Source organism: Leucopleurus acutus (assembly GCF_964270905.1).
Source record: "Leucopleurus acutus genome assembly, chromosome: 9".
Lineage (NCBI taxonomy): Eukaryota > Metazoa > Chordata > Mammalia > Artiodactyla > Delphinidae > Leucopleurus > Leucopleurus acutus.
In genome coordinates, this window is record NC_139144.1 from 64,515,326 (window position 1) to 64,535,653 (window position 20,328).

At 43.6% G+C, this 20,328-nt stretch overlaps 1 protein-coding gene across 4 annotated transcripts in view; it reads right to left on the reverse strand.

Annotated features, from left to right (window-relative positions):
* Positions 1-20,328, reverse strand: part of PDE1C (phosphodiesterase 1C) — a gene marked incomplete at both ends in the record, with an annotated part of 554,085 nt that overhangs the window by 339,362 nt on the left and 194,395 nt on the right. For all 4 annotated transcript variants that reach the window (XM_082846111.1, XM_082846114.1, XM_082846113.1 and 1 more), the window contains one exon: positions 13,591-13,762. In XM_082846111.1, coding sequence (XP_082702237.1) covers positions 13,591-13,762 — 172 coding nt within the window. The remainder of the gene's footprint in view (positions 1-13,590; positions 13,763-20,328) is intronic.

Below are 20,328 nucleotides of genomic sequence, written 5' to 3' on the forward strand. Positions count from 1 at the left end.
TTCTGAAAACTTCCACCTATCACATTCTCAAAAGAAAACATGTACGTCGCCTGAATTCTGCTGAATTGGCTTTTGGAGAAAGACAACATAAGGGACATTTGGTGACACTTCAGTTATCTAAAATGGCACGGACATATGGCATCTCGAGGGGTGCGAGAGCTCATTCTGTGATGATTCCAAAACTCCAGACATCCGCTCCAGATAAATGCTGTAAAGAAAAGGGAGCAACGTCTGTATCCGGGAACCACGGTCAGGAAAGGCCTTGATGGTCATTAGAAGAATGGTGCCCTGTGGAAGCAGCACACACCAAGGCAATGTGGATGTGGGAGAAGGAGGGAAGGGAGAAAGGGCCGAAGGGGAGCCTGCAATGCAGGTAGAACCGTGGTTCTCAGGCCTGCTGCACTCCACAAACCAAAGAAGCTTTCAAATCATACAGCTCTCCGGGCGCTACTTAATCACTCGTGAGTATACTGTGAAGCCCGGATTAAGAACCACTGAAATATAAGGTAAATAATAAATCTGAAGAGAATAGAGATTACTAAGTAAAAGACAAGGTTTTCAACTGGGAGAAGATGAAACTACAGCACGGAGGGAATTTGCCTGTGGTTGCTGCTGATGCCACTGGTATTATCCATTACAAAAGGGAAACAATTTTAGAAATTGTTTGGTCTACTTTATCTTAGGTCTCTCTCTCTCTCTCTCTCTCTCTCTCTCTCTCTCTCACACAGACACACACACACACACACACACACACACACACACACACAAATACACACACCTCAAAAAGTTGAACTTGAGCCAAGTAACTGAATTCTTGGTGATATTTTATAATTTAAAAAACTACAATTAATTGAGATTTGGGACTATGCTAAAGGTTTTTTAAATCTTTTTTTGAAATGATTGTAGACACACAGTAAGTTACAAAACTAGTACAGAGAGCTTCGACATACCCATTACCCAGTTTCTGCCAATGATAATGTCTTACACAACTACAGTATGTTATCAAAGCCAGGAAGGTGACATTGACACAGTATAAGTACCTAGCCTATGACCTTACTCAGATTTCAGGAGTTTTTATGCTAAGTGTTTTGACATACACTTTCTCATCTTATCCTCCCATCATTACTATTTCCATTTTGCAGAAAAGAAAACTGAGGCCAGGAGAAGCTGAGTAACTTTCCCAAGGTGGTAAGTGACAGACAGGATTAGGATAGAAACTCAGCTTTGCCTGATTCCAAGCTCCAGTTCTAAACCACCTTCCTCTACCAGGTCCCTGTATTGCACACACACCCCTCCATGGTTCATGGCCATTGGGGACAAAGGGCTCTAGCAAGACTGCAGGGTGATGCTGGTGACAAGCTCGTAGGAGAGGCCTGTGGGTAGCAAGTGTGTGAGGTCACAGCCAGGAGAGCAGTAAGTCTTAAGAAGGGCCTTCTAGTTCTCCTGCCCAGCAGCTAAAGTGGCATTTGTAGGCTGAGCTATGTTCTGCAGGAGGAAGGGGCAGGCAGGGGACGAAGCCCAAGAGAGCAGGCCAGCAGGCGATGAAGTAAGAGTCCATCCTGGGCACGAGGAAATGGCAGGAAATGAAGAGAGTAGGCTGCTGCGGGTACTTCACTGGGAAGCAGGCAGGAAGCAGGAGCCTAGCTAGAAAGCAAATGCACATCAACAACCAAACCAGAAGACACAGACCCCCTCGTCCATGCTAGGCCAGGGAGGAAGTGTGTTCTAGTGGTTATATGTGGGTTCTGGAGCCAGAGTGTGTGGCTCTAAATCCCACCCACACCTACCAACTGGTGGTCTGACTTTTGGTAAGTTAACTTCACACCTCAGTTTCTCCATCTGTAAATTTAAAGTAATAAAAATTTTAAAATCTTATTATTACACACAACGTGACTGGACAAGGATTAAGAGGAAAACGCTAGAAACTAGAGAGAGGGAGAGGGTGCCTCAAAGGTCCCTGGTGTCAGAGTGGCTTTTCAGTACTAAGGGACACACCTGAGGGACAGCCAGATAAAGTGAATTCCTTCACACAACACCGGGCCTACAGCTAACTGTACATCTACCAGCAGCACTCAGCAGGATGCTGACGCGGGATCGCGTTACCTACGACTACAAGGCACTTGCTGGTACCAGACACTGTGCTCACTGTTCCACATGCAGAGCCCCCTTGACTCCTCACAGGTATCCCTCGAGGAAAAGAAGATTTCATCCCATTAAACGGTTGAGGAAACTGAGGCTCAGGTTCAACTGCCTGCTCAAGGTCACACAGCAGGCGAGGAGTGGAGCTGGGATTAAAACCAGAGCTCAGGCATTCTCGCTATACCCGTCAGTGATAAGATGTAGGCAAGTCTTCAGACCATGGGGTTGGGCACAGACATCAGACACTGGCCGGCAGGAGTGGGAGCAGGGAGCAGTGCTACATGGCAGAAAGAGGAGAGGAGAAAAGACTTGGAGACCCAGTTAAAAGTCCAGACAGGGCTTCCCTGGTGGCGCAGTCGTTGAGAGTCCGCCTGCCAATGCAGGGGATGCGGGTTCGTGCCCCGGTCCGGGAAGATCCCACATGCCGCGGAGCGGCTGGGCCCGTGAGCCATGGCCGCTGAGCCTGCGCGTCCGGAGCCTGTGCTCCGCAACGGGAGAGGCCACAACAGTGAGAGGCCCGCGTACTGCAAAAAAAAAAAGTCCAGACAATACATTCACACTCCTTTTTCTGGCTAAGTAATGCCTCCCCCAACCCACTCCATGTCACTCTTGCCACTCTGCAATTTCCCATCATTACAGTGGCACCACCAGGTTCAGGTCAAGATACTGCCTTCCACCAGATTACGGCAGCCCACGGAGCCCCTACCTGCAGGACAGGGGATTATTTAGAGCCTGGATTTGCTGATACACTTCTTCATATTCCAAGTCAAACTTATTTCTGCCCATTAGGGTTGATGCATTTTAGACTAAAGGACTGCCCATACCACCCTTCTTTGTGTCCTTTCTCTCACAAACACCCTCCCTGGGCTCCAGGTAGGATGAAGATATAACGGCTTATAAAACAATGGATGAAAGAAAAATCCAGAGTGCATGCTGACACTACAATCTAGAAAGGGAGCAAGAGAGGAAGGAAAGGGAAAGCTCTTATTTACCATCAAATGTCATTTAATAAATGGAGAAAGAATAATAGAGTTAGAAATTGCCATTGATTCAGGCAAGAATCATCAAGTGACGCTAAAACCATTGCATAAAAGTTTGTTAAGAAAGAGATTATCAGCAGCTGCATAGCACAGGGAGATCAGCTGGGTGCTTTGTGACCACCTAGAGGGGTGGGATAGGGAGGGTGGGAGGGAGACGCAAGAGGGAGGAGATATGGGGATATATGTATAGCTGATTCACTTTGTTATACAGCAGAAACTAACACACCATTGTAAAGCAATTATACTCCAATAAAGATGTTGAAAAAAGAAAGAAAGAAAGAAGAGATTATCTTCATCGTCTCAAAGTTATCTCCCCGCAGATAACTTATTACCTACAAAGGGCAGAACGGCACCTTTACAGGGGACACATTAGGGGAAACAACCTTAATGAAATAATCAAAGCTAACATCACCAGTAATGGGACAATCGACAGCCCTCTTCCAGTGCTGCATGGAGGACGCAACATCTACATCACTTAAATAGTATTCCTGTCAACATGAATAACCTGAATCAAATCGCAAGGCAACGATCAGACAATCCCAAACTGAGGAACATTCTGCAGCACAAAACATGTGACCCGTTTGCTTCAAAATGTTAATGCCATGCAAGACAAAGAAAGACTAAAAAGCTGCTTCAAATTAAAGGAGACTGACAAGTAAATGTAATGTGTGCTTCAGGAACGGGTTCTGGATCAGATAAAAAGATTGTCATAAAAGACATTATTGGAACATTTGGTGAAATCTGAATGTGGGCTGTATATTAGATAATAGTTTTATATAAAAGTTAAGCTTCCTGAATTTGGTAATTATACTGTGTGTGTAAGAAAGTGGTCTCACTCTTAAGTGATACAAGCTGAAGCTGAAAGGTCATGATGTCTACAACTTAAGGTCAAAAGATTTGGAAAAAAAAAGATAAATAGATGCTAGATTTGAGAGCAAGCAAGCAAAAGTGACTCTAGGTGGAAGATAGACAGTTGTTCATTTTACTAGTCTTACAGCTTCTCTGAAGGTTTAAAAATTGTCAAAATAGTTTTTTGAAAAACAATGTAGGTACCTACCAGTTGGCTTAGAGCTAGACACAAAAGCCTGATTCAGTGCTACCCGTGGAAACCTAATGACCAACGAAACTCAGCCCCGACAGGGCCAGACAGGGTCGAAGATAGAATAATTATCAAAACAACAGAGAAACACAAAATTTAATAAATATAATTCAGCCCCCTGCATACATCCCCTTTCTCATTCTCAATCCGGACCATTTTCAAAGAATGAAACTGATGTACAGATCAAGATTTGGATCCCGGAATCCAAGTTTGCTATTTGATTCACATCCTCCTGTTTCTGGCTTTGCAGAGTGTGCACAAGTTATACTCTCGGGCAGTTTGCAATGTGTCTGCCTCCGAGTACTTGACCCCATCACCTGAGCCAGAATCATCATCCCTTCCAAAGGAGGACAAGCATGTCTAGCATGTCTACAGCTCTTGTTCAAATAACCATCCTTCCCCAACCGAGCTGGCCTCTGGGGTCTAGAGGTAATTCATCTTAGCAAATTCAACTCTTGCTGCACTTACCAGTAATCAATAAATGGGGAGCAGCCAGACTACAGTCATGGGGCTGTCTGTTCAATAACCATTAGCTGCTACTACATTTAGAAGTAATAGAAAAAACAATGGTCCCTGTTCCAATCCATGTGGGAAGACATATTCTCACAGGTGTCTTCCCCTGATTGTCCATGCTCTTCCTCCATAGATTTTTAAATTCCATGCTGTTCTCCACCTCCATTATTCCATCTCTGCTGCCGGGCAAAAAACCTTAGTCTTGATGTTCTGTGTATAGAGGGCAGAGGTATGAAAATATAAATCCTAATTCTGTAATTTAATTAGAAAAAAATATGCAATCTTCTTTCTGCTTCCCCAAAGATTTCCCAACGCTCCAAAGATCTCTGCCTATGGAATAAAAGTGAATCTTCTTCTCGTGGCAAACAACGCCCTGCCATATTTGGTCTCAACTTTACTTTTCCAAGACTGCCTCACTTTCACATGCCTTAGACACAAATCCAACAGTTCCTTCAACATATGCCGTGTCTTCCTGCCTCCTGACCCTGGCTAATGCCATTCCTTTTGCTTCCCTTTTATGTCCACCATGATCCAGTCTGGCCTGTTTCAATGGTTACACCAAGTGTCATTCAACATATTCACTGATCCATGTGAGGTCCATGTGAGGTCCAGGGGCAAGGGTATGTGCTGGTCCAGTTCACCTCAAGTGGCTCCAGAGCCGGGCATGGGATGTGACTGCAGAACAAGCACTGAGCACTTGAATGGGAAGAGAGCATCTGTTATTAGAAAGATTCAATAAGAAGGAAATCTCTCCTTTCCTGCTAGCAAGGGCAGAAACCCTGCCTTAAGGCTGCAAGTGGGGACAAAAATTTCTACAGAGTAAAACACAAGGTAACATTATCGTGAGGTTCATAACATAACCCGGGATCCCCCACTGCTGAGGACAGGGACCAATCACCAATCAAGGGATATCCAGACTTGCATGACCGTAGGGCACAATTTCAAAGGGTTTTGCTCTATTTTTATTTAGGGAACCTTAATTTTACTGCAGAAAAACCAATGAGGTAAAGTCATTTATCACTGAAAGTTTCTAAGGCATAACATATATGGTGCTTCTGAGTTATTTCCCAGTGTAGGGTCCCATATCAGTTAGGCCAATCTGTCTCTTTACCTCATCCACCATTAAGACTTAGCCCAAGGCCTGGTCCTGGGGAAGAGGAGGATATAATGTAGGAGAAGCAGGAAGCCAGAGACCCAGCTTTTCGGACTTGGGGGATTATAGGGAGACGAGGCAGACGGGGCAGGAGCGAGACTTCCTCTTCTCTTTCTAGAGGGACATCTACCCATAAACCAGAAGGTCCACATCTGAGTAAACTCTGTGGCCAGTAGAGTCAGGTAGAAGGAGGCTGGGTTTTAGCTTCCCCGAGTTATCTCTTGGGTTCTGTGTGGTTTGGACAGGCCCCAGAGGTTCCCACAAGCTCCCGAGGTTGAACCTCAGAAGTTACCAGGGATTGTGCTTGGGGAGTTGGCCCATGAGGTTGACATGGGGACAAAGTACCCAAGGGCTAAAGGCCAGACCATCTGATCCAGAAGCACATGAGAATCATGACCAGACCTCGATAGGATGCAAAGCACTGCCATAGAGAGATGGGAGGCCTGCCTTCATTTACAGAGAACTTCAGAGACTCCTAGCACACTTCAGGTCTCTGTGTGACCAAGGACAGAAGTTCCTGTTGCTCATCAGGAAGCACGGGAGGTTGACCCACGCTGCACACTGACAGAGAGATGGAGATGAAGCCTCCAGGAGTATCCGAGCCTATCCCGCACCTGACAGTACTGAAGCTCCCCACTCCTCCCTGTGGGATTCTCCTAGGATGACTCACTCACACTTTGTAAAATGTGCTGCTAGCAGTTATTCTGATTTAGGCATATACCAAGTTGTTGAGGACACCTCGGATGAGTGCCATTCCTATGGGTAGAACCCTGGCTTCCCCAATAGCCTGATGAGAATGTGTCTGGTTTGACAAAGGATACGCTCTTAAGGGGAAGTTAGCCTTGGTGACAGGTCCACTGGCTGGCAACCAAAGTGTTCAAACCAGCTGTACAATGTCCAACATTCTTTAGCATTTCCCTTGTACAAAGGAAACAATTATATTTGGGGTACGATTTTAAATGCTCCCTTCTCATGTTGTAGTTTCTTTAGTTAATCTCACTGTTTCAGCAAAGTCTCCAGTGGGCAATAAAAGTACAAAAGACTAAAAAGAATTGTGGCCTGCCCCATGTTCACCCCACCACTAGAGCCCACGGGGAAGATGCAGCATGAAATATAAAATCAAGCACAGAAAACTGGCCCAGGATTTCTAGACCAGTAGCCTTGAAGCTGAAGCCGTGCCCACAGCACAGAGCTGGCAGTGGTGGGCCAGCAGAGGATCGCAGCATGGTGTGAGACTGAGTTAGCCGGGGCCTTCTGAGAAGAGGTGCCAAGGACGGATTAGACATGCAAGAAATTTATCAGGGGGAACATCTGAAAGAGAAAATGGGGAAGGAGCCAGAGGAGGCAGGGAGAGGCGAGATGCAGGTCTGACTTCCAGTGAAGGAGAGAAGGACGGCAGGTTGGGTGGGAGCGTCTTAGATCACAGTGCAGTTCTAAAGAAAGTTCACCAAGGAACTTGGAGTCCTCGAGCTGAAGTCACCATCAGAGGAGTCCTGTGTCTCCCAGGAATGGCCACCCTTAGGATCCCTGGCACTCTTAGTCGTTGGCTGAAAGTACCCTTGAGAAACACAGCCAGAGCCATCCCAGGGACAAATATCCTCGCACAGAAGCTGGGGCCATGGGTCAAGTACATTCCGTGTGGTCAGAGATGTGAGAGGTGCATTCACATGGCCACCACAGAGACAAACTCCCTCTTTCCCAAAATACTAGTGGAAGGACCAGGAAGAATGCAAACGGAACAGTGTCTGCATGATATATGCTTTGTCAATTTCCAACATTGGAAAATCTGTCTATAAAAACTTGCTTTGCAAAGAGAAGCCTAAGTATTTCCCTTGTGGGAAGCCAAAGTTGCAACAGAAACTCTTCTGAGTTTTAAAAAAAATCAGAATTCATTCTTTCATTTTTCCCCTTCACAGACCTGAGCAAAACTCTACTGCTTTGGATTAGCGAAGACTAGAAAGGAAAAATGTCAACTCCAGGGAGACAGCACTAAGTCACGGAAGTAGGGGCCCCCCAAAGTTCCCGGTGGGTGACCAACATATGGTGATAGAGAAAGACATGTGACCAGACTTCCCATGAGCTAATTGGGAATTTTAACCCATGACTCATTCCGGGGTGGGGTCTGAAGCTGCAGGGGACGCTACCCCACACCAAGCCCTATCATCAGCCAGATTGCACATTTCCTGAAAGTAATCAAGTCAGAAACTGGCTTCTTGGCTATAGCTGTTGGTCGAAAAATGAATGCCAAAAGCCAAAATGAGGATGAGTTCAACGATTTAATTCTGCGTGGAAAACGCAATCCATTAAGTGGGATCTGACAGGGACTTAATCTCATCTGCAGCCGAGGGTGTTGGCTCAATGCAGTTCTGCTCTCTGGAACATATTCTTAGTAAGTTATGTATAGAATCAGGAACGCTTTTGCCAAAGCCCAAATAAGTCCATTCTGTGTGGGAAGAGAAGTTCATCAATCCCCCAGTGACTCTCCAGGGAGTGAGCATACTCTTCTTCCAAATGCAAAATGATCAAAACCTATGCTGAGTCACACAATTCAAGGTAAGTAACTGAGATGGCCAACGTGCTGGATGGCTTCAGAATTTCCACTACTGCCCAAGGAGGTCAGGCCAGAGGCCAGCCTTGCTCACAAAGTACCTACTGGGCTCGTATTCCCAGCCTGGGGCACATGGCACAGCCCAGTCACAGAAGAAGGGGTCAAGGTGCAGAGGATCAATCCACTCCTAAACAGGATTTTGAAAAACTGGGAGAGGAGGAATTAGGGACTGCCATATTCATCGCCCACTGAATCCTAGCAACAGGACCCAAGGCCACTGCTGTTATTTCACTGTTTCCATTTGTTAAATGAGGCAACTGAGAATCAAAACCATGACTCAAGATCACACAGTTAAGAAGAGCATTTGCAAATTCATGCCTGTGGTATTCCAAAGCCCACGCCTCACTCCTCAGAGGGTGGTCCTTGGACCATCACATCACTTGGGAGCTTGTTACAAACACAGATTCACAGGCTGCTACCCAGACCTACTGAATGTGGGTCTGCATTTAACAGGATCCCTCAACGAATTTATTGGACATCAAGTTTACCTTAATGGGCTCCTACCAGAAAGGGGTAGGTGGATCAAAAGCGTAAGTTTAGACTAGAAAAAAGATTTAGTGCAATAGAACAGGGTCAGTCTCATAGGATAAGCCTCAAACTATATATCCAAATTGCACATCCAGATTAGTAGAATCAATCACGCTATCTTATTTCACCAACAGCAAACCCAGAAGCAGGAAAGCCAAGGTGATGTGGTGGTAGAACATGGTGGACAGGTAAGGCTTTGGAGCCAGGTGGACTGGGTTGAAATTTCCAGCTCTGCCACTTGCTGGGTGGCTCTGGGTAAGTTACTTGATCTCTCTGAGACTCAGTTTCCTGACCTGCACAACTGGGATAGCAATACACACCTTGCCAGGGTTTGGGGAGACTGAGTAAATGAATGTACAGTTCCTAGACATAGCAGATGCTCAATAAACATTGGTTTCCTTGACTTTCAGTACAATCTGGGCTGGGTCTCACCTTTGCAAATGTGCACACTAGAAGCTGGGGAGATAAAGGGTTCTCAGCAGCCAGCTCTTTCCTGTTCTCTTGGGTCACTAATCAGACTGGCTGGACTGGTCTATCTTCCTTAAGCTTCAGGCTCAGCATATTCTCTCATCTCTTTTAAGAAAAACCTGAGCAGAACAAGGTTCAAAGGGACAGGTCGTGAGGAACAAAGAAAACAGGCACCTGGATACAGTTCCCAGAAGTGTCTACTTTTGAGACACTCAAGCCTTTTTATTTAGCTATGGTCCCCACTTTCCTCTTTTCAAAAGTCTCGGGTTTTGAAAGCAGACTTTTTCATGTCAGAGGCTTTGTGAGCGTTCAGAGCCCACAGTGTCTGCACCTGGACCCACAAAACCCAAGTCTGATCTTATTCACTCTGTGTGTATCTGCTCAAAGGCGTGGAGGAGTGGGAGGTGGCTGCCAAGCGCTACCTGCACGTGCGTCCCCAGCTGCTGCCCGGAAGGATATCCCCACCTACCACGCCCACTTCTGCATCAGTTACAGAAGCTGATATAATAGGTGTCCTTGGGACAGAGTATCTCCCACAGATGGAAGGAGCTGAGGGCAAGGGTCCCAATGAGGGTCCCATGGTCTGACTGCCTCAGGAACAGCTCCAGCACCAATAAAGAGGCATTTCCTTGCCCAATCAAAAAAAAAAAAATGATGACCATATTTTGTGGCCCCAAATTCCAAATGCCCTCCAAGTGTGAACAAGGAGAAAGAGAAGGGAGTAGGCAAAGCTATCACTTCTACCCTGTTGCTCGGTGGTAACGATCCTGCAGAGGAGCTATGAGGACAGAGGATGCCAATTCACGAGAACCATGTGTTCCTCCGCAGCAAACAAGACTCTGCAGAACCGCAAAGGGCAGGATGTTCACAGTCACATGCCTGGATCCCTTACTTGTGTGTGGGGTTGTGTATAAGTGTGTCCACACACACACACACACACACACACACGGCACGGTGGCTGAGAGACTGAATTTCAGAGTCAGAAAAAAGAACCCAACACCTCAATCTCAGCAAAGGGATGACTGTACTGCTTGGTTAAAGAAGTCATAGTAGGGACTGAGAGCGCTGATCATGGAGGCACCCCTGAAGTTTAAAACTGTAGGAGCATAATGCACGGGTCGTCCTAGATTTTCCAGAGTCACTAATATTGGAGTCAGCAATTACCAGGTTTTTTCACTCCTGGAGTAAAAAGGGAGGTAGGGGAGAACACATTGTGATATATTCCTATCACATTATTTAATATCCAGCTATAACTCATTCCTTCTCTGCAATCCAAAAGGCATCTAGAAAACAAGTGGTATTATTACAAGGGCAACCTTTTTTTTTATTCTGAATTTTATTTTATTTATTTTTTATACAGCAGGTTCTTATTAGTTATCTGTTTTATACATATTAGTGTATACATGTCAATCCCAATCTCCCAGTTCATCCCACCACCCCCATCCCTGCTTTCCCCCCTTGGTATCCATACGTTCATTCTCTACATCTGTGTCTCTATTTCTGCCTTGCAAACCGGTTCATCTGCACCATTTTTCTAGATTCCACATATATGTGTTAATATACGATGTTTTTCTCTTTCTGACTTACTTCACTCTGTATGACAGTCTCTACAAATGACGCAATTTCGTTCCTTTTTATGGCTGAGTAATATTTCATTGTATATATGTACCACATCGTCTTATCCATTCATCTGTCGATGGACATTTAGGTTGCTTCCATGACCTGGCTATTGTAAATAGTGCTGCAGTGAACCTTGGGGTGCATGTGTCTTTTTGAATTATGGTTTTCTCAGGGTATATGCCCAGGAGTGGGATTGCTGGGTCATATGGTAGTTCTATTTTTAGTTTTTTAAGGAACATCCAGACTGTTCTCCATAGCGGTTGTATCAATTTACATTCCCAGCAACAGTGCAAGAGGGTTCCCTTTTCTCCACACCCTCTCCAGCATTTGTTGTGTGTAGATTATCTGATGATGCCCATTCTAACTGGTGCGAGGTGATACCTCATTGTAGTTTTGATTTGCATTTCTCTAATGATTAGTGATGTTGAGCAGCTTTTCATGTACTTCTTGGCCATCTGTATGTCTTCTTTGAAGAAATGTCTATTTAGGTCTTCTGCTACAAGAGCAACCTTGATTCTGCTCTAAATTATTTCTTGATAAGTAAGCTATTCCCACATTTTGCTTATAATAATTTATCTGCAACAAATCTCACAACTGACGTTACTACCACAATTAAGGACAACTGCATTAGAGAATATTTACCCTCTAACATTGCTGTTGAAATCAACTATCTTCTTTGGAAGAAAGGATGGTTCCAGGATAGCACAGAATTGTATTAAGGAGACCAGTAAATGAACAACAAATGCCAATACATTTCTGGCTTCCACTGCTATAGGACTGGCATATTTACACCTACTGTGTTTCTCCCACTACACACCAAGTGCTACAAGGAATCAGAAATAAATCCTGACCTTAACAAACTTATAAATTAATCTCTTTCTGGAACCAAGACATTGGCACATAATACAACTAGCAGAGCAAAAGAAGTTCATGGCCATCAGTACCTTATCTCTATTAAAGAGCACAGAGGGAATGCAAAGAGAAGGGATGATGGTAATGGAGTCGGGCTAGCAAATACGATGTTCTTTTCATGGGAGCAGCTCTTTAGCTATTCACTGAAGAAGACGATGAACCTGGTTTGAGATGGAAGGTGTAATTACCAGAAGACAGTATATGAAGGGGTTGACTCCACCAGAGACACTTGCAGATGAGAACACACAGACCATGAGACCCATTCACCCTCCCCTCTTCCCCCCACAGTCACTTGCAGAGAATCACAGGTTCATAGAATGTACTTCTCTCTACTTGAGTGGTTTTTATTTTATTTAAACCCCACAATGCAGTAAACCCTTACTAGGAATGCAGTAAACCCTTACTAGGAATAAGAAAAGCATTTGCCTTGCAATTCTGGTCCCACCACTGCATCAGTCACATTATATAAAGAAATCCAAACCCCTATTCATCACTCCTTTTCAGAACTCATCTATAATTCAGTCCACACTAAGAACCGTCACACAATGAAATGGCTTTTACTGGGCGATTACACATATCACCTGGATGCTAAAGAGAACACATTTTTCAAGTATATTTCCTGGACTCCAAATCCTGTCTGATTTGTTTATGAGGGAAGAAAAGGGAAGCTTACATGTACTACTAGCCATGTGAAGAGTATGAAAGTCTTATATAATGGAAAGAAAAATGAAAGAAGTAAAATTAGAATAACAGGGGGAAAGGAGGGGAGGGAGGCAGGCTGGCAAAATCATTAACCCTTAATTTCTGATACCAGTACGACTGCGTATTTCAGAAGTGAGTTTGAAAGACCCATTCAGAAAAAAGAATCACTTTTCTATACCGCATCCATACCCAGACTGATTTTTATTTAATACAGGTGAGAAGGTAAGGAGACGCCTCATGATGAAAGTGGAGTATAATACAAAAAGAAAACACCAGAGAACTTTGCGGGAAAACGCAGGACTAAACAATGAACGAGAACAGAGTCAACAGCCACCTGGGAAACCACAGAAGAAGATCCACACTTCATTTCAGGAGGCAGCAGCTCTCACTTCTCTTACAACTAGAAAACTTCCCCCAGCAAGGAACTCTAAAGGCACGGGGCTGAGTTAATTCCCACCACGTGCTTTTTCCCTGTGCACTTATCTCCCTGCATCATCCTCCTTTGAAGCAAAAGACTCATTAATCCAATTCAAATTGCCAATGTCAGTAAATCCTTTGCCTCAGCGTTTAAATGCCAATACCAATTAAATACCAACAGCAACTTAACTACTGATATGGTCTTCACTACATTCAGGAAATCCAGCCAGAAGTTTAGCGGCATTACTTCCGACACTACTTCATCAATTCTAATTTACTTCGTGCAGAGAAATGAGGTAATTTGCTGGCCACGCTGACGTGGCATCCAACTGGACTGAAATAACTCCACAAGCAAATAAGAAGGAACAAACTGAGTTGCAATCCACCAAACCTGAAGGACGTTTTCACCAAGGCTTCCGGGCTATCGAGCTGAGGCAATTCATCAGCTAGGATTTCCTCCGGTGGCCGGGGGTCATGGACAATCGTCGGCCGTGGCTTCTCCTGGACATTCCCTGTGAGACCGTCGATGAGGGAGTTCCACAGACAGTTCTGCGACTTAGACCCTGAGGCATGAGGGGGAAAAAGGGGTGCAGGTGAGTTACCAACCAACTCCATGGCCTGCCTTGCCCAACTCGGGATTTTCAAAAGCAGAGCAGGAACACTGACATATCTTTCATGATCTCCACCAACGTGAGAGGGCTCCAAAAGGTTTTGGTCAGGCAACTCATGGAGTAACCAGGATTTTTAAAATTTATATACAAAAATAGGTTAGTACTCTGAGCATTTTAACTCACAGCTAAGTACTGTGAATATATATCCTGTCTCATTTCAGTGATAATCAACTCCAACTCCTGACAGAGTTGTCGGTATTTACTGAAGTATTTATTCAGCAACTGCAAGTATACAAAGGACGACCATTTTAGAGAACAGCAGGATATTCAGACACAAGTCTCCCCTGTGAACTCATCTTGCCTAAGGCCCAAGTTTCAAGACTATATTCTGTGGAGACACCCACCCCAAAGAGGGCCCCCCGTCTAAGAACTAGAACCCACTACAGGCGGGTTCATTCTTCTGGAAGATCAAGATTCAAGGAAAACTACACTGGATGTTTACCAAGACCCTACCCTACAAACACTTCAAACATATGAGATGAACATTAAAGGCAGACGTGAAGTAGATATGGTGCCACAAAATAGGGCCTGATCAGCCAGGTATTCAAGGTCAATATTAACAGTGATAAGTTACATCCTTGATACGATGTGATGAAAATGGCACTTTACCTCCACGGTCTTTCTCCCCAAAATCTATAACCCCAGAGTACTAAGCATGTTTCCATCTTCTGTAAACTTAATACTTTAACATCTGCCCTACATGCGTATCCCAGACATGCCCTGTTTGGACAACCAGAAAATACCCCTGAGTCATCTTGCCTTGGCCTCCTGCCTCCATCACCTCCCCCTTCCTCCCTCCCCTCCATTCCTCAGGAAGAGTCCCCCCTCCAAGGGGCATGCTTTTCAGATACCAGCCAACCAAACCAGCAACCACACCCCAACACCTCCCTCACCAAGCTTTCACATCCTGAGCCACTCTCCACCTGCCCTGATAACCCCAGACAGGTACCAGACATCTAGGGACAGCCCCTATGCCCCAGAGCGCACTAAAATTATTCAAACTAGCCAATCCTAAGCCTGCTTACCTGGCAGAACCCATTCCTTCCTGCAGAAACCACAGTAAAGACTCTTGCCCACAGTTCCTCCCTCCCTCCACCTCACAACAACCCCAATGCTTCTCAGCGTGGCCTCCGTGGTATGACGTGTACCCCCTCTTTTGGGATCTGTGAACACTAACAAACTATCTTTTCAATGGCAGTCATCCCCTGATCTGTTGGCCTTACCACACCTAAAAATAATAAAACCCATTAAAACACTCAGTCTAGTCATAGGGAAAAGACAAATCCCAACTGACAGACACTCTGCAAAACATCTGACCAGTACTCCTCAAAACCATCAAGGCAATCAAAAAACAAGGAAAGTCTGAAAACCTGTCACAGCCTAGAGGAGCCTAAGAAGACATGATAACTAAATGTGGTATCCTGATGGGGTCCTGAAACTAAGAAAGGACATTAGGAAAAACTAAGGAAATTTCAATAAGGTACATTAGTTAATAATAATGTATATCGATATTGGTTCATTAATTGTGACAAATGTACCATAATAATATAAAAGCTTAATAATTGGGGAAACTGGGAATGGGGTATTTGGAAGCTCTTTGTACTATCTTTGCAAATTTTCTGTAAATCTAAAAATGTTCTAAAATTAAGAGTTATTATAAAAATACAAATAAGTATTAAAAATAAGTAATAAAAATAGTTATTATTTTAAATGTCTATGAGCAAGTTATATTTTTAAGGTAGAGACTGAGGGTATGACCACTATCATTACCCAGTTACCATTGGCCGGTGCTGGTTATCCTCTTCCCAGAGGAAAGGAAGCCTTTATCTTTGCTCAGATATACTGTCAGGTCTCTGAGTCATGCACCCATGGAGCTCTGCCCATCCAGAGGAGGTTGGGTTTTTCTATCCCATCTGTGCAGAAGGAGGACCTTTTTCTAATTCACACAAAGACTCTTTGTGGGGCATGAGGAGGTGGGCATGGAGGGGTAAGGAGCAGTGCCAGCTAATGCACATGCATGTGATCGGTGGGTAGAGAACATATTCGTATGCTCGTGGGGATGCCTCCCTGATCAACCATCCACAGCCCACAACAGAAGAAATCACTGTAGTTTGTTGTGCCTGAAGGTTGTCTCTGCAGCTAAGATCAAAAGAACTTCACACACAAAAGGGAGCACCTCATGAGGACCCCTGAACCTTCACCAAGGACACCCATGGCTCCGAAAACAACTCTTTTAATGACCACAGTCACGAATGATCCTTGCAGGTGTACCACATCCAAACTGCTTTTGTGTCAATCCAGAGAAAATTAAGGCACATTAAGAGCAGAAAACAGAGCCCTCCAACTCCTGAAATGCAAGACAGCTTTTTCAAAGTCCTAAACACATATCTTAATAAGATCTGGTCCTATTAATGAAAGTCTGGTTTTGTGTTAACGAAGGTCTGGTTCTAGGAGGAAGACAAAAGCAGCAGCCTGTTTTCTTAGATTTGATCTAAGCGAAGACCTTACAATAAACTCCCTGCCTATTTCCCTTCATTCTTTCATTTACTCATTCAATATACAAATTTTGAATTCCCTCAATATGCCAGATTCCATTCTGGGCTCGCGAAATAGACAGATGAATGAGACTGGTTCCCTTGGGATGAGTCAGCCTATAAACAATCACAATAAATGGGCAATGCACCATAACTAAGGGACAAAGAAGTGCTAGAAGGGGCAGAGGAGAGCTCCCCACTCTGCCTCAGGGCCCTGGGGAAAGCCACACAGCAAACGTAACGTCTGATATGGGTCTAAAGCAGGAACAGATCTTCAGCAGATGGAGAAGAGAGAGAAGAGCATTCAGTGCAAATAGCATGTGCAAAGGCTCCGTGGCAGAACAAAGCAGCTCGAGAGAGAGGACAGTGACCAGGGATAAGGCCAAAGATTGGTTGTAGAGGGCCTTGAATAAAATGCTAATTATTTTAGAATTTCTTCTGTAGGCAAAAAAGAATTAAAGATTTTTAACCAAGGTTATGGTGACATGACCATTTCCCTGTTTCTGAAAGGAAACAAGGGTGCTGTAGAGTAGTGAAAGTGAACCCGTGGGGACTAGCAAGGCTATATGAAGAGGTCTGTGAATCCATTGTATCTGTAGATGGAATAACGAAGTCTATATATATGACTAATTTTTAAGTATATATAGGTATGATTAATAAACTAGAAATTTATGTAAAAGCACTAATGAATGCATAATAGGTTTTTCATTTTCTCAGTCAGTGAATCAGAAGGTCATGTGATCCAAGCTATCTGTCCATCAGGGGTCCCAGATGGACATGCAATAACACCTTCAGAAGTTGTACCAGCAGCTACAAAGATACACTGGCAAGTTTAAAAGAAGACAGCCACGATGGAGAACAGTATGGAGGTTCCTTAAAAAACTAAAAATAGAACTACCATACGACCCAGCAATCCCCCTACTGGGCATATACCCTGAGAAAACCATAATTCAAAAAGAGTCATGTACCACAATGTTCATTGCAGCACTATTTACAATAGCCAGGACATGGAAGCAACCTAAGTGTCCATTGACAGATGAATGGATAAAGAAGATGTGGCACATATATACAATGGAATATTACTCAGCCATAAAAAGAAACAAAATTGAGTTATTTGTAGTGAGGTGGATGGACCTAGAGTCTGTCATACAGAGTGAAGTAAGTCAGAAAGAGAAAAACAAATACCATATGCTAACACATATATATGGAATCTAAAAAAAAAAGGTTCTGATGAACCTAGGGACAGGACAGGAATAAAGACACAGACGTAGAGAATGGACTTGAGGACATGGGGAGGAGGAAGGGTAAGCTGGGACAAACGAGAGAGTGGCATTTACATATATACACTACCAAATGTAAAATAGATAGCTAGTGGGAAGCAGCTGCATAGCACAGGGAGATCAGCTCGATGCTTTGTGACCACCTGGAGGGGTAGGATAGGGAGGCTGGGAGAAAGACACAAGAGGGAGGGGATATGGGGATATATGTATATGTATAGCTGATTCACTCTGTTATACAGCAGAATCTAACACAACAATGTAAAGCAATTATACTCCAATAAGATGTTTTAAAAAAATAAAAATAATTTTTAAGGTTTATTTTAAGTTACATAAATTTCACCTCAATAAAAAAATATATAAAAAGGAAGAAAAAAAAAAAAGAAGACAACTGTGGCAGAAGCTATAAATAGGATTCACTCAACATTCATTCCCAACTCCCTTTTTACTTGCCTTCCTCTTCTGAAGAGGCTAGAAAACAATATACTCAATTTCCCAGCCTCTCTTACTGCTATGGCTAACCATATGTTATAATTCTGGCCAATGAAATGTAGGTGGAAATCCCTGGGGCTGGTGTCTCTGTCCCAATGAAAAAGTAAAGTCTCAACAGGAGAAAAACATTTTTGTCCCTTTAAATTTTGCCTTTCCTTTTGCTTTTCTTTGCTTTTCTTTTGCTTTTCTTTCTTCTTACTGGAAGGTGAGCGTGTGTTAGAGCTACAGCAGCCATCTCATGACCATGAGGTGACAAGCATTATGACAAAAGCTTACACCTTGCATATGGAAAAACATAAAGGTGGAAAGAACCTGAATCCCCGACAACACAGTTGAACAGCTTCCCTGGTCTCCCTCATCTCCAGATTTCTAGATGTGAGACATATGAATACTGACTTATTACATTCTTAGGTATTTGGTTGTCCGTAGCCAAATGCTTTCCTAAATGTTATATGTGTGCTCAGCATATTAACATAAAGGTGCTCCCCATATCCAAATGATACACCCTCTATAAAGTACTAAGAACTGACATTTTAATAAATCCTCCAATTATCTTGTGAAAGGCATAACTACACTGCACAGTTTTCTCATGTTAAAATTATTAATTTGTTAAATGCAAACAGTTATAACACATTACAATTTTTATAGCTTATTTTGGCATTTCCTCACATTTTTTAATATTCTGGGAAACTCAAAAAATGGAAATGGCCTGGTTCTCTTGACCTTTGAGAACCCAGAGAACCATCAGTCTCATGGGATAGTCTTTGATTTGGTTTTTGTTTTGCTTTGTTTTTTAACTTGGGGGGGGGGCGGGGCGGGGTCTTTGCTCAAAAAATTGTTGGGAACCAGCAATACAGAGGATGTTCCAGTTGGGAGGTGTGCATGAGCCTAGAACCGGGTGATCAACCAAAAGGCAAATTGGCCGTGAGAAAATGAGGGGTCTGGAAAAGCACAGTGATGATAAAGACAGAGAGAAGCAGGTGGATTTAGGAGATATGCAAGTAGAATCAGTAGGATTTGGTAACTGATTGGGTGTAGACGATGAAGAGAGAAGTGGCAAGATGGATTGAGGTTTCTGGTTAAGCAGCCAGGTAGACTGTGTTGCCGTTAGAAAATGCTGGAGGTGGAGCAGCTCGTGGGCCTGCAGTTGAACCATGCTCTGAAAAGTTGTATTTCAAGATAGAAAATATAAGCAAAGATCCCCTCCATATTCATGAAGAGGAAGCACACAGATGATGAATACATGATTCAAATGAGAATATTCTATTTCAGCAAACACTTCTATCGTGACTGAGATAAGAAAATTTTTCACAGCAGGATAAAATGGGGAATAAATTACCCTTCTCACTGAACCCAAACAATAGTTTTTAAAAAACTATAATAATAATAAATGTTTTAAAGAAGGGCAATATCAAAGCCCCAGCCCTGTCCTGGAGTGTTCCAGCCATTATCTGACTTGATAAAAGCTGTAATTTAAGTAGAACTTGGGCTCCATCCACAAGGATCTAATTATAACAGCTCATTAGTACTGTATCACCTATAACCTGGCCTAAGGCACAAACCCGAGAGAGATCCAGGAAGCTGGCATAACACGAAGTATTATAAGAAGAATTTTGCTATTTCTGTTTTAATCTCTTTCAGAAGGTAAATTATTGACAACAGTCTGCTGTACGTGAACAACACAGCACAAAATGGGAAGACAAGAATAGTGGATATGACTGGGGCATAAGTCCACTGATACATGCCAACCATCAACAGAAGGGGATTTACGATTGTGGCCCCAATACTCTAGCACAGTGCAGAGCACTTTAGAGCTCTGTGCTGAATCCTTCAAGACATACAGAAGCTTTTATTACACCATCCCTGCCCTCAAGAAACTTTGGAGAGGCAGAAAAATGCAAGGTAACTACTGAGTGGTTCAGACTAGAGCCAGTCTTTGGAAAAATAAATCTGTTTTCCCCTACCCCTCAGCCCCATCCCCTCCATAAACATTGTTAAGAAAAATGGTTAAAGACTTGAAATGGACAAAAAAGTTTAGTGAATATCCTGTCTAACTCACCCATCTCAGTTATCTCCATTTTCTATTATCTTGTAGCTATTTCACAGTTCTGAAAATTGGAGAAAACTAATAGTAATGCAAATGATTTTTGGTTTT